Here is a 15,804-nt window from a genome sequence, read left to right as displayed (position 1 = left end):
GGCACCAAGTGGGTGTCAATAAGCTCCCACGTGCCAGGCACTGCATCAGGTCACATTGCCTCCACTACACCCTCTCTGTTGTCTGTACACCAACCATTACAACACTTACATGCCTTTCTTTTACTTCTTAAGATTGTTTGTTTCACTACACTCTAAGCCGGAGGGCAGGGCTCTTGTTCCGTCTATATCTAAAGTGTTAAGTGCTTGGCAGGAGACACTTAATAATTGCTAAATACATGCACAGAACTATTGACATAATTTGGTATTCCCCAAAAGGCTGCACTCCCCAAAAGGTTGTACATGTGATCCACAAAGAAATGGAACAAATATTTTATTTGTGTGTGTGACAAGAACATTAAGTGATGGACTATTTCCCCCAAGGTTAAGACAACGCTGAAGCACAGTGAAAATTCTTACAAGAGCTCCGATGAATCCAACAGATCTCTGTAACTCACCTCTGGAGTATAAGAGGAGGGTTGGGCTGGCGATTCCCAGGGTAGTGAACATGAATGGTGTGGCCAGTATTGGCTGTCAGCTGCCTTAGGGTCCTCTGACTGCGCCCGATGCCCTGGGTGAGACGAGTTGTTGAAGAGCCACTGCCCAGTGTCAGAGAACTGTGGTCTGCATGGCGCACCATCAGTGGATGGGTGGTAGGGATATTTCCTGGGGATGGGGGGATGTCTGCTGCAAGGACAATATGTAAAAGGGTCAGTGTCAAAAAGAAATTTCTTCCATGTTTGTTCAAGCAGAATCATGTCTCCTGGGCCTTACTTCCTCACACGGAAACCTGAGCTTTGTCCTTTCTCCCTCATTCCCACAACTCATCTACAATCACTGACACTACCATAGCTTATGCCATCATCTCTCACTTAGATACTGCAACAGCCTCCTAAATAGTACCTTCTCCCAATCCATTTTCCACACTACAGTCACAGTGATGCTTCTAGGCCCCTCAGATACATGCTGCTCCCTCCACCTTGAAGACTCCTCTCCCGCTTCTTTACCTGCTCTTCTGTTCTTGGCCTAAGATGTCACTTTCTCTGTGAAGCCTGACTTCTACAGATTGGGTTAGATAACTCTTTACCTCTGTGCTCTCTTACCATACTGCAATGTAATGCCTGCTTAGCTATAATTCCTAACAGACCACTCCTATGAGGAACGAGGACTGTTTTCTTCTTTACTGCTGTATCCCTAGTACCTAGGATACAGTAGGCACTCCTCAAATATTGTTCAATTTGCTGAATGGACAGAGGCTCAACTCTAAGGGAAACTGATGAAAATCACAAAAATGCAAAGAGAATCATAGACGTTATCTTGAAAGTTATCTAATCCAACCCATTTTTTTTCTCAAACTTTTCATTTACAGGTGACAAACTGAGGCTCAAAGAGGTAAGAGATTAATTGGCCAAGATAACAGACCAGAATAGTTCAGTGTTTTCTGCTACATCATGCTTGTGATTTAAGTTGTCAAGACCTGCCCTATCAAGACAGCTTGATTCTAAGAACTTGATTCTAACTTGACGCTAAAAGGGAACTTTGACGCTGATGGGGGAGGAAGAGATTCACTCGTTCTCCCGAAAAGATGCATCCTGGATGAATAGAGTGAGTATGTTCAAATCTGCTCCCTAATGCCAAGCTCAAAGGTGACCATTCAAATCCTCAAGATCTTGTGTTATGGACATAAGGATTATTGATTGCCCTGCCACTGTGGTGCGCACATGGGTGCCTGATGCAGTCAGCCTTGGTCTCATTTTTTTTTTAATCAAGCAAATCATCAAGTTGTCCAGGCTCTAAAATGGCTGCCTATTTACTGAGGTGAAAGGAACAAAAGCAGCCTCTCACTATTCCTTCTCCTAAGTATACACTAATGAGACAGATGGATTCAGATATCCCTTGCCCCAGGAAGTCAGCATAGGAAAAGAAGTGCTGTCTGTATCAGATCGGTTTGGTCCACTGCTTGGCTTACCCTAGAGAAGGGTATAAGAATCAAGAGAGAAAACCCAGCTGAGCCCCTGTATCTTACTAGCACTGGAGAACATGTTGTCAAACTCAATGATGAGATCATCCTCCCGGTCAAAGCGCTCAAATCGGACCAAGGGAGAAGCGTTCATATCAGGATAATCCTCATCCAATTCCATCTCAGAGCCATCGTCGTCATCGTCTTCATCTCCCTCTTCACCTTCATCATCCTCCTTAAGGGAAAATAGGAGATGGAGAATTGCTGGAGGTAAGGGTTTTCTGAAGCCTGGTGCCATGGCCACATGTGCACATGAGGGAGGGAGACGTTGAGGCTAGCAACCCAGACTGTTGGTTTTCTGCAGCTCTATGTTCCCATGGAAGAGGTCATCTGAACCAACCCAAACGCAGTCCCCCCTCACCTGATCATCTTCCTCATCTTCCTCCTCCTCCTCCTCTTCATCCTGACTATCATCCTCATCCTCGTTACTGCCACTGCTGTCCTCTTCCTGAGTGTGCTCCTCCTCATCCTCAGGGTCCAGGATATTCATGGAATCTAAAACAAAGGGAGCACATTGGAGGACTAAACTGAGTAGCTAGAAAACAGGCTACTGTGCAGGCCAGCAGGCTGAGTGGGAAGGTGATGGGATATCTGACTCTATGAGAGGAAGAACCAGATCTGGGGTGATGTAGACTTACTGAGCCAGACCCGATTTCCTGAGAGTGTCAATCAATGCATCAACACACTGAGCAGGGTGGCTGAATGTGGAGGCTGGCTAGAGGGTGGTGCTTGAGGAGCCATGGTCTAGGACTTGGCCAAGTCTGCTGGTGCCCCCTTGCCTTTTCAGCCCTACTTTGCTACTGACTATATCCTGTTGGCAAGAGGGAACCTGCAGCGATGATAGCAGGCGGGTGAGAAGAAAGCGAACCAAGTAAGAAGTGACAAACTTTGGGCAAGCAGTAGTAACATGTTATTTGAAAAACTGGCTGAGGATAAAGTGGTTGGTGGATGTCAGCGCATGCAGACAGATGCTTCCTTATTCTGCACATGTGGGCAGCTGCCTCCAGGAAAACCCTAGTGTAGTGTCTGTCAGACGTGCAGGGCAAGAAGGGAGGCCTTTCTGGCCTCGGCACTCTCACCTTCTCGGTTGGCCTGCAAGGTGGAAGCTTGGCTGAGGTTGGAAGGAGCTTCATCCATCAGCACGTCCTCTTGTGATTCATCCTCTCCACTTCTGCTCACTGAAGGTTACAGAGCAGAGCCTTCACTGAACAACAGAGGACTTCCCTTTCCAGACTGGGTGCGTCTAAAGTAGCTATGTACACCTAGCAGATATCCATTTTTTTTGGATGAGGGATAAGACCTGGATTGTCTGCTGTCAGACAGCTAGGTGAGCTTGGCCAGTCACTTTACCTGTCAGAGTCTCAGTTTCCTCATCTGTAAAACGGGATGATTACATCTGCCCTGCCAATCCCACTAATTGTGAAACCACAGAGGATACTGGGTGTGAAAAAGCTTTGTAACACTTAAGAATACATGTCTACTTCCATTTATCCTTTGATTTCCTTGATCAACAAAGTAAAAACAAGTAACACATACACCCTCAGAGCCAGGTGACAGTAGGGTACCTTTGCCATTTTCCCTCTGAGATTTATAAAGGGCCACCCTCAGGGAATGATCATTCTTTTTACACTACTGAGACTCAGGGGCAGAAAGCCCCTGGACTTCATTGAAGAACTGAAAGGAAGCGCTTTCTCACCCTACAGCCTCCTCTAGGCCTCCATGAATAAACACTCTTTTGATGTGCTTGATGTAACATCTGTATCAATGGCCACTCCCACCACCTCCCCCACACAGGCAACACTTCAGACTGCCACAGGCCTGTAGATGTCTTGTGAATTTCTCATCTGTAAGACCGTCAACATCAAGACAAGCAGCGATCTAGGTTGGCTATGAGCCCTTAGGCAGAGCTGAGCAAGCAGATGATGAGAAAAAGGGTCCTCCCAAGAGAGACTGAGGCAAAGGAAGAGGCTATACTCAGTTCTGGGGCTCTCACCTATAATTGTACTGTTCCCAGATCCGCCATCCCTCTCAAGCAACTCATCTATCAGGTCCTCCAGCTCATTCTCAACCTGGAGAGAAATAGAACATATATATGGATGCACACAAGTCTATCATTGTGCTAGCACTGAAACCCTAAAAAAGGCCAGCAAAGGAGCATACATTTCTAGGATAACATGTGACAGAGGATGTTACATGAAACCACACATTCGGTGCTAATTAGCACAGAAACTACCACGTGCTGCCAATCCACAATCAGACTGTCCTTCAAATGGGTCCATCCCAGTTATCTGATACTGGGTTGTCTTTATACTGTCCAGGAAGACATAATAGATCTCTTTAAAGCCAGCAGCTTAGGACCACAGGCCCAATTTCTTACCCAATGCTACCAGCTCCAGAAAGTACAATGCTTTCCTTTAGGGTCTTTAGAAGACTGCTGTTTTAATGCTCCAGCAAGAGCTGGTGCTATAGGTAGAAGGTGGTGTTAAGGAGCTTCCATTAATAACCAGAGCCAAAGTAAATCAAAGACCCTGGGCCCAACGGTCTCAGGCCAGCTTTCTACTTCAACATTTCACCTGTGCCTGTTTTCTGGTTGGGATCTTCATCATTTCATAGTACATGGCATCCTGACCCTGCCCCCACCCCTCTTTTAATACAATACAAACACATTTACTGAGCATCTACTAAGCATATCACCACCCATGCTCCTCTCCAAAGCAGCCAGCATTGAGGCAAGGATCTAAAGTACTCACCCACCCACACCACCTGGCAAGGGGTTGATTCAGCGCCGCAACAGGGAAATGCTGGGTGATCTGCCTCCCTACCTGCATCTCTTGTGAACTGAGCACCTCAGGCTGCCCAGCAATCACCACTGAGTCGGTTTCAGCCTCCCCATCCATGATATCCCCATCTGCCACCTCTGTCTGAGTGACATCATGATCCTCCTCCTGCACTTCTGCTTCCCCAGGCTCGCCTGAAACAATCAACCAACCAGCAAAATAATCAAAGAGTGCCTATGTGCTGGGCACCACGAGGCAAGCGCAAAGACAATAAGGTCCCTTCCTTGGGCAAGTTTACAAGTTCTCAGAGAATAAACGAATGGGTGACAAAGGAAAAGACAAGGCTACGTGTGAGGATAGCCAAACAAGGCTGCATTTTGAAGGAATTCTTTGTGGGGCAGATTCCCACGCCACTATGACAGATCTCTGGAAGGCCAGCAAGTTCCCAGGGAAACACCACCAAGCCAGAACAGTTTTGTGATCCCAGGCCCATGAAACAACTACTCCCACCCCTCCAGCTCTCCAGTCCATTGGCTCTGATTCCCTACCTGGGTCCTGCTGGTTGCTATTGGAATCTTGAGAGGCTCCTTGGGCATCCTGCTCAGACTTGTTCTTGCTAGAAGCACTCTTACTGCCAAAAAGGCTACTGGGCTGGTTCACAATCCGGGAAAGTGTTTCCAAAGGCTTCAGAGCAGCATTGACTGTGTTGGCCATGTTGGGACTGAGATAAGGGAAGGTAAAGAGATGGACTGAGCACAGAAATACTAGGTATCTATCTTCTAAGTGACACTAAGCTTCTTACAATGGAATCTACTAAGAGAAAAGGGGCATAAGGTCATACAGCTAACATTCTACTTTTGTTTAGAAAAAAAAAATCTGACTTAAATGTCTTTAAGGGACCCACCCTAAAAGCAAGAGTTAAATCAATGCCATATTTCATGGGGCCATGGAAAGCACATAAGTAAAAAATTCTTGACTGGAAGTCAGAATGTATTCTGGATGACCACATGCAAGCAAGGCACTTCTCAGACGTATTCAGGATTTTTTTTTTTTTTTTACTATCAGCATTTAGTCCCCAAACCCTAAGAGCTCAAGGGAAGGAACATGATAAAAGTTCTTTCTTTCTTTTATTTTGGAGACAGGGTCTCACTGTGTCACCCAGGCTGGAGTGCAGTGGCATGATCTCGGCTCACTGCAACCTCCACCTCCCAGGCTCAAGTGATCCTCCCACCTCAGGTTCCCAAGTTGCTAGACTACAGGCGTGAGCCACCATGACCATCTAATTTTTCTATTTTTTTGTAGAGATGGGGTTTCGCCATGTTGCTCATGCTGGTCTCAAACTCATGAGCTCAGGCAACCTGCCCTCCTCGCCCAGCTGATAACAGCTGGAAGTTCTGTGATTTTCAAGTGACACTCTGTAGGGCTTCCTAGAGTTAAATAAAAGTACAACGGGCTGCAGTTGAAGGTGTGGTGTGATTTCTAAGTGTAATAAGGTGTGTGAGACCAACTAGGTGCCCACTAAAACAAGAGCAGCTCTGCTTTTATCTGCTTTATGTGTGCATCTATGTGTGAGCCTATGTATGTATATATGTGTGTGTGTGTGTATGTGTGTATACCCACTAGTACCAAGATAGCAGTCTCTGATACCATATCACACTAAAAGTAACCAAGACTCATCAGAACAAGTGATCCCAGGAATAGGGCAAGGAAGGCATATTGTGCCAAAAAGCTTTCAAAAATTAATGGGACAGCTGGGTGTGATGGCTCACACCTGTAATCCCAGCACTGTGGGAGGCTGAGATGGGAGGATTTCTTGAGCCTAGCCTGAGCAACATAGTGACACCGTTTCTATTAAGAGGAAAAACAACAACAAAAATGGGGAGAAAAAATTAATGGGATCATTACCACAGGCCCAGTGAGTATCAAAAAGAATAATGATAGCAATGGAATTATTCATTGCAAAGTGGAAATCTAATAGAAACCACCCTCCCGCCTTAGCCTCCCAAGTAGCTGGGACTACAGGCATACACGCCCAGCTAATTATTGTATTTTTTGCAGAGACAGGGTCCCACTATGTTGCCCAGGTTAGCCTCGAACTCCTAGGTTCAAGTGTCCAACAGCCTCAGCTGTGATCAAATTAGGCATCACAAGTAATGGGACCAAGTAGTATTTACCTGTCTCCTGAAGTGATGTGAGAAGGGCAAATATAACCCATGTAGTATTTTTGCCAAAAGTGTTTAACCTGACCCTAACCATTAAGGGAGCAATTACACCAATGTAGACTGTGAGATGTTCTAAGACATCAAGCCTGGATTCATCAAAACAGGAAAATGTCATAAAAAAGAAAAATGTGACAACCAAATGCAACATGTGATAACTCACTGAAGCCTGGGTCAAAACACTCTCCCCCAGAGGACAAAGACATAATTGAAATAACTGGAAGTATGTCAATATAAAATTATATAAATTTAGTATTATTATATTATTGGTAAATTTCTTGGATATGACAATGGAACTGTAGCCATACAAGGAAATGTCTGTTCTTAGGAGACAGATGATCAAGTACTCAGAGGTAAAGATTTATACTGTTTGCAACTAATTTCAAATGATTCAGCTCCTGAAAGGACAGAAAGGGAAGAAATAAAGCAAAATGTTCAGCAGTGGTTAATCTAGGTAGACACACGGTGTTCATTACAGTACTGTGAGTTTGAGATTTATAAATGTTTCAAAAAATTGATACGTTTGTAGCAAAACGACAATTTAGTCATCTTGAAGGGGTCATATATGTCAAAGGTATAATAATTTGAGCATGAAAAAGTGACTGCAATGATCCAAATAAATTCAATCACCAGTTTAAAAACAAAACAAAACAAAAAAAACAATGAAAAGTTGAGTCCATAATAGACTTAAAAAACAGAAAGCCAGGAAAAAACCTACATTTGAATCTCAAATGTAAATAGAAAAAAATTAAGAAATTAAGTTTTTATACTGCCTAATAGAACTTGTATTTTAGCACAACCAGACATTCCCTTTGGGGCTAACACAGAAAAATGCCAGTTAATAATGTATTCAAAATGAGAAATTAGAAAGCTGTTATTCATAAGCCTCAAATAATTGACCCAGGCAAGAATTATCAACTGATGTCAAGGCTATTATTTAGGTATATGATTGACAGTGCAGACATCTGTAAAGTGCCAAAATAACAACAGAGATGACTTTCTATTAAGAATAAAAAGTGCAATTACCATGGGAGATGTGTCTCCCACAATACAATATGAGCTATACATTACCTAGGCTACACATTTCAGCCCAAAATGTTTAAACTGCTTCAATAAGCCTCTAAAGCCTCTAGATCTAACTAGAAGTTTACAGAAAATAACAGGAAGTAAAGGATCAAGTTTAACTACACTGCAAGGAAGCAACTGCACCAAATTTAGAAGGCAAAAACATGGTCGCTTCAACAAGCTAGAATCATGAAAAACAAAAACAAAATAATGATTGAAATAATTTTTAAAAAAATTTGTATTAGAATAAGAGAGATTCAGAAGACATAGCCAGATGTAAAACAAGTCCTTAATTGGATTCTGGTTTGGAGAAAAATGCTTAATTATGGATTTGGGCATTAGGTAGGATGAAATTTATTTTCATAGCAAGGAAGTGATCGGTAACTGAAAATAAAAACGAAAATGCCCCAAATTTCCCCCAACACAATAGCATGTATCATATAATATCATTTTAGTAAAAAATACATTATTTATGCATGCAAAGAAAAATACTGAATAATAAACCAATAAGGTCATTATGGTATCTGGGTGGTAGGAATACTTCTTATTTTTACTCATCTGTATTTCTTATAATATACATATAATCTAATAAGTGGTTATTTTTAATTAAAATGGGGGAAACTTGAAAAAAAATCACTAATAGTTCAACTCTTGAGTTTATAGCAAGTAAGAATCAAGGCTTTAAGAAAGACAAGTGCTAAAAGCCACAATAAGAAAGACTCGGGTCTCCCACTTGTACCCAAAGTTTTCGCACCACACCAGCTACCTCCACATCCTTCACATAGTGAGGCTGAAGAGAAGGAAAGCCTGGGGCTGGGGCATGATTTTACCTGGACAAATCTAAGCTGTGAGGTACTCTAGCCAGGTCATTAACCAGTCCCTTCTTCAGGAAGAGCCGAATGATGTTGTTCATGCCATTGTGCTGGGTCTTCGCTGTGGCACTGCTGTAGAAGCTGGAGGTGGAGGGGCAGGACTCCATGATAGTACTGATGATACACATTACTGCCTGAAGCCTGGGAGAGAAGTTTGACATCTCTATCATATGAATACAGCCATTTCTCAGGCCAAGTCTTTACAAAATAGCCTCAGATAACCCTCCTGTAACTTCTGTGCTTCCTTCTGGAAATAACATCTAAACAAACAGGTGAAAACACACTCCCTAGGTGATAGCATTCATTTTCTCTTTTTTAGACAGGGTCTCACTCTGTAGCCCAGGGTGGAGTACAGTGGTGAAATCTTGGCTCACTGCAACCTCCGACTCCTGGGCTGAAGTGACACTTCCACCTCAGCCTCCCAAGTAGCTGGGACTACGGGCAGGTGCCACTATGCCCAGCTAATTTTTTGTAGAGATGGGGTTTCGCCATGTTGCCCAGGCTGGTCTTCAACTCCTACTCCTGGGCTCAAGCAATCCACCAGCCTCGGCCTCCCAAAGTGCTGGGATTACAGACATGAGCTACCGCGCTCAGCCCCCATTTTAAATAAAATTTAAAATATAAGATCAAATAACCTGCTCAACTTCCTTGAAGACCCTAAAAATACACTTAACATTTCCCTTTGTTTTCTCTATGTTTACCCACTTACTCTAATGGTAATCAGTGCTCTGGGTATTTTCAAGCACCAGAACTATTTGAGCGGACCAGAGTGTATGATGCCAGTATGACAAGAAGTTTTGTTCAAATGCAAAACCACCCATGGACTAAGAAAAGAGTAAGGGGATGTTCTTGGCTATTAGCCCTGGATCAGGTACGAATCTTACCTGGCATGCTTCTCTGTACTCTCAGCCATAGCCAGTGCCCGTCCCAGGGCTGCTTTTACTTCATTCACTAGGGCCACCTGGGCATCTGTGCCACTCCCTGCTGCAGCCAGGCTTGCGAGGAACAGGCGGGCCAGGGCAGGGGTGTCCTTGTCTTCTGCATTCTGGGTATGTGGGAGCAGGTGGTCCAGGACAAAAGCTAGCACACTGCAGTCCTGAAAAGTCATGAATCATGACATTTACTTACAAGCACAATTATGCCATATCATTTGCACAGGACCAAAGATACACACACATATAGTATTTCCTTAAGTCACCCAATGAGTGATTATGATGTCCACTTTATAGATGAAGAAGCCAAGGCTCAAAGATACAAGCAAGTAAGGAGCAAATCCGGATTTCAGAAAACTTCCAAACGCCACCCATTTCCCACTACATAGCTTATACACTGTTATGTAGATGTCATGTATTTTTAAAACCATTTTTTAAAAACTTTATTTTTATTAAAATGTTTTTAAGGAGATGAGGTCTCACTAGATTGCCCAGGCCAGAGTACAGTGGCTATTCATAGGCATGATCATCTCACACCACAGCCTCAAACTCCTGGGCGTTTGTTCTCACACCTCAGCCTCCCAAGTAGCTGAGACTACAGGTATGTGCTATTGCACCTATCTTAAAATATTTTTACATGTGTTATTTAATAGAACTACTTACAGCAAATCTATAAATAGGTAAGTATTTTCTCATCTGAGAAGCAGTAATCTGAAGCCTCCTAAAAAAGTGGCTTGCACAAACGAATTTAGTCAAGGGCTGAGGATTCAAACCTTGATTCCTAATTAAGTGGTATAAACCCTTCAGTGTTCAATTAAATTGAAATTATTTACTGACACAATGTGCCCAGGACCCTGTGCTACAATAGAAGCTGGTAAGAGCTGAGCAAGAGACAGCAAAGTCACAGAAACTAATATGCAAAAATATTTAATGCAAGGTTATTTAAAATAATGAAAAAGGCTCGATAGAGGAAGGAAATTAAGTCAGACTCTTCTTTTTTCTCTAACTATAATTCCTGCCTAGACAATTCCGTATCTTAGAAACAAATTCTGTTGTCATTCAAGCAAATTTTGGATGAAAATACACTGAATATTTTGGAACTAGATAGGTGACAGTTGCACAACACTGTGAATGTACTAAATGCCACTCAACAGTACACTTTAAAATGTTTGATTTGTAACTTTTACCTCAATAAAGAAAATGCATTGAATAATTCAAGTCTGGGAAACTGAATAAAGTGACCTTGTTAAAACAAAACAATGAGAAATAACCATTAATTTCCCAGTGGTGAATACATACAAAGTTAAAACTGTTTTCTGAATAACCACATAGAAAGGACTTAGCTTTAGAATCACAGCCCTAAGCTTCCAATTTTAGCTCTGCTACTCTGTAGTATGGTCCCAGGCAAGTTACTCTCCTCTATTAAACAGATCAGTATCAACAACCTTGCAGTGTGGAGGTGAGGATTAACAAAGTATTTATAAAGCACTTACCAGTACCCAGTACTGGTAGGTCACTGGACACATATTAGGCAGATACTTAATAAATTTGTAATTAAATGTCTTAATCCACAAGTAATGCTATTATACATTATGAATACGACTGGCATAAATGAGTTAAAGCTTTGGAATAAAGCCTGGCTAGGTGTGATGGCTCATGCCTGTAATCCTAGCACTTTGGGAGGCTGAGGCAGGAGGATGACTTGAGGCCAGAAGTTTGAGACCAGCCCGTGCAATATAGCAAGATCTCAAAAAATAAAATTAGCTGGGCGTGGTAGCATGTACCTATAGGTCCCAGCTACTTGAGAGGCTAAGGTGGGAGGATCACTTGAGCCTAGGAGTTCAACGTTGCAGTGAGCTATGATTGTGCATTCTAGCCTGGGAGACAAAGTGAGACTCTCTTAAAAAAAAGGAAGCCTGGCCGGGCGCGGTGTCTCACGCCCGTAATCCCAGCACTTTGGGAGGCAGAGGCGGGCGGATCATGAGGTCAGGAGATCGAGACCACCCTGGCTAACACAGTGAAACCCCGTCTCAACTAAAAATACAAAAAATTAGCCGGGTGCAGTGGTGCGCACCTGTAGTCCCAGCTACTTGGGAGGCTGAGGCAGGAGAATGGCGTGAACCCGGGAGGCAGAGCTTGCAGTGAGCCAAGATCACCCCACTGCAGTCCAGCCTGAGCAACAGAGCAAGGCTCTGTCTCAAAAAAAAAAAAAAAAGAAGCCTATTTATGTATTTATAGGACTTATGTCCAGAATACATTAAAAAACTCAGTAAGAAAACAGAATAAAAGAGTTGAACAGACATTTCCCAAAAGAGAATAAACAAATGGCCAATAAAGACATGAAAAAAATGGTCAACAGGGAAATGCAAATTTTAACTATAATACAATACCACTACAAACCCACTAAAATTGGTAAAATGAAAAAACACCAACTGTTGATCCCCCATATGCTGCTGGTAATAATATAAACTGACCTGGCAACTCCGGAAAACTTTTGGCATTAGCAGAACAACTATCATACTCTAGAGCTCAGCAATTCTTACTCTTAAGCATATACTACCCAACAGAAATTGGGTAGTTCCCCAACTTAGACATATTCATAGGAATGCTCATAGCAGCACTATTTGTGATAGCTCCAAAGGGAAAATTACCTAAATATTTATTAGCAGTAGAATGGGTAAAAGATGTATTTGTTTTGGTACATGGTACATTTCACAGTGGAATTTTATACAGATGAAAATAAACTTCACCTGCACGCAAAATGAATCTTGCGAGTATGTTAAGCAAAAGAATCCAGGCAAAAAAAAAAAAAAGTACATTCTATGCGATTCCATTTATATGAACTACAAAACCAAGTTATGGCACTAGAACTCAAGATAATGGTTGAGTGAAGGTGAAATGGTTGGGAGGAAATGCACTAAAGAACAAGGAGGGCAGCTTCTGGGGAGCTTGTAATGCCTTATTTAACTTGGCCAGTGGTTACCTAGGAAAAATAGACTATTTTAAAGATTTGTGTATTTTTCTATGTATATTAAACTTGGATTAAAGTAAGAATAGCTTTAAAAATGGCAGTTGCTTTCAAAGACTGCAACACTAGTGCCCCTACTCACTCTCAGACCCTTTTGCCACTTACTAACTATAAAATTACAATGTGATCCACAAAACAAGACACCCTTATGGGAAAAAATATCTGGGCACCCATTTTACATATGTGGGAACATGATATAGTTTCTCAAAGTGGCCCACTCAACTTAAAAAAATCTAACCTGAGGATAATCCCGCATCAGGACACTTCATTCTTTTCCACAGCTCTACTAATGAACATTTAGGCTTTTCCTATATTTTTATTACCAATACTGCTACCACATCTGGTGTCTTTGCACATGTGTGAGTACATCTGGAAGATAAACACCTACATTCTTATTTATAAGGTTTATTCAACTGTCCTTTAGACACTTTTACTTAGATGCCCCACAGATACCTCTCAAAACTCCACATTTTCTCTTCAAACCTTCCCCTCGCCTTCTATTTTCTTGTTAGATGCCAACCCATAAAAGCAATAAAAAAAACCCCACAAATCAAGAAACATCCTTGAGTTTTTCCTTCTTCATCTTCCAAACCCATTTCTTGTCAATTTGTACCTTAAAAATGTTTCTTCAACTCACTCATTTTCCTCCAACTTCACCAAGATCATACATTACTAGATTACTCAATCAGATTCCTAACTGGTCTCTCTGACTGCAGTCTTCCCTCTTCAATCTCCACAATGCAGAACAAGGGACTTTCAATAGAACAAATCTCATTAACTCTCTCAGTGAACCTGATGAAAAAAGGCCTAGCTCTTTGAAGTTTCTTTTGCCACAGAGTTTCACTCTTGTCACCCAGGCAGGAGTGCGACGGTGCAACCTTGGCTCACTGCAATCTCTGCGCCTCCTGGGTTCAAGTGATTCCCCTACCTCAGCCTCCCGAATGGTTGGAATTACAGGCGCCCGCCACCATGCCTGGCTAATTTTTTTTTGTATTTTGAGTAGAGACGGGGTTTTGCCATGTTGGCCAGGCTGGTCTCGAACTCCTGACCTCAGGTGATCCGCCTGCTTCAGCCTCCCAAAGTGCTGGGATTACAGGTGTGAGCCACCGCACCCGGCCTTGCATGTCTTAAGATGCCTCTTCTCACTCATTACTTGGGTTAGCACTTAGCATGCACAGCTTCCCAGCAGTGTCTGACACAGGCGGTACCCAAATGATGGAAGTACAGTATAACATCTTAAGTAGAAGTTGGAAATATTACCTCTTTGATCAGTTCAGACTGGCCCACAGTGTAGCTGTAGTTGGCAATCAGGGTAGCAATACCAACATAGGACCTCACCAACTCTGCCAGAAGACGAAGGATAGTGGAGGTAGGCATTAAAGGTTTGCTGCCCTTGCCTTTCTGTTTGCCTTCCTCAGAGGCCCGGTCCCCTTCTTTATCTTTCTTCCCATCTCGAGACTCCTCTGGAGTTGAAGCTGTTGAGAAAAGTCAAACACCAGTTCAATTCCACACTGGAACACTGGCAAAATCAAGTCTTAGATGGAAAGAATGCTATTTCTCCTCCTCTTTAAGCTACTTGTACAAACTGAATGCTCTTGTGACACTGCAGTGGAAGAGCAGAGAACCAGGATAACTCAGGTCTCAGACGTACGTGGTTACAGTACAACAGGGATGCTTTGCCCAACTATTTGTGCATCTCCCTCCATTTCTCTCCTTTTACATACTCCAGAAATACTCTACTAACAGTTCTTCAAACACGTCTTACTCCCTTATTTCTTTCTTCCCTTACGTCTGCCTGGCACACTTTTATCTAGTTCAGCTCAAATGCTGACCTCCTCCATAAATGCTTTCCTTTCTCATCTAGACACATTGTGAGATACTTTACATGTCCATCATACCTTATCCAAGTATGCCTTCATTCTGGCAGTTATCTTGCATTATAACTCTTGCAGGTCTCAGTCACTAGACAAAGTTCTTTAAGTACAGGGAATAAATCTGATCCATTTTGGTGTCCAATATAGTCTGCCACATAGTGGGCAATGCTTCTCTTGAATCAGCACCATCATCCATACTATACACTACATATGGCCAGTACACCCAGTAAAATGAGTTAACCAATATTTCACTAATATTAGCCTTTTAAATTTATCTCCAGGAACTAGTATGATTTTAAACAAAATGTCTCCTAATTTGGATCACAAAGACCTTTCCTATATAAGGAGAAGCAGCTCTTTAAGGGTCTCATTAGACTTACTTCCACGTGACATTTTTCTAGTTCATGGTGAGTAGTCAACGGGCTCTGTTAACACTGCTGGAAGGCGGGAATCCACCACGTAAAGCATGTAGCTAGAATAGTATCACTGGCACAAAATCTCTATAAGTCAGCTTTTAGAAGCCCCCAAAATAACTATAGGGTGATTTAAAAAGTTAAAACTAAAATATGTTACCATAGCAACCATTACTAGGTTGGTTAACTTATAGTTCCTTTAACTTTATCATATAGAGACTCTTTATTTACAGAACACTGAGCTCACCTGAGAAAGTTCACTTAGACAAGTCAACGTTAATAATTAAGTATGTATTCTCCTCCCCCCTGCACAGGACACCCATAGTTTTTTCAAGTTGTTTTCCTAAGGAATAAGAACACAGGAGGGAGAAAAGCAAATCATTACCCTCTCCTTGGGAGGTCCCAGATGCGGAAGTCTCAGTGGAGGCACCATCTGCAGCAAAGACCTGACTCTGTAGAAGAAGAAAACTCTTGAGCTATTATGAATTTCAAAAACACCCGTCTGCAAATGGCAGAACTCCTTCCCAGGGTACTGGCTTGGAATGCCACAGATTCTCTTTGGCCAACCTTTTAACCACCTTACACCTTTATACTATAATCTGTGGGA

At 42.5% G+C, this 15,804-nt stretch overlaps 1 protein-coding gene across 1 annotated transcript in view; it reads right to left on the bottom strand.

Moving 5' to 3' along the window:
* Positions 1-15,804, bottom strand: part of HUWE1 (HECT, UBA and WWE domain containing 1, E3 ubiquitin protein ligase) — a 151,394-nt gene that overhangs the window by 27,369 nt on the left and 108,221 nt on the right. The window contains 11 exon segments of the mRNA XM_025371610.1: positions 456-684; positions 2,024-2,192; positions 2,379-2,512; positions 3,097-3,195; positions 4,011-4,086; positions 4,840-4,988; positions 5,343-5,515; positions 8,909-9,091; positions 9,835-10,046; positions 14,171-14,385; positions 15,583-15,649. Coding sequence (XP_025227395.1) covers positions 456-684; positions 2,024-2,192; positions 2,379-2,512; positions 3,097-3,195; positions 4,011-4,086; positions 4,840-4,988; positions 5,343-5,515; positions 8,909-9,091; positions 9,835-10,046; positions 14,171-14,385; positions 15,583-15,649 — 1,706 coding nt within the window.

This window comes from Theropithecus gelada, chromosome X (genome assembly GCF_003255815.1).
Source record: "Theropithecus gelada isolate Dixy chromosome X, Tgel_1.0, whole genome shotgun sequence".
NCBI classification, from domain to species: Eukaryota; Metazoa; Chordata; class Mammalia; order Primates; family Cercopithecidae; genus Theropithecus; species Theropithecus gelada.
The sequence above is the reverse complement of the archived record's forward strand: the minus strand, read 5'-3'. Positions and strand labels throughout refer to the sequence as shown.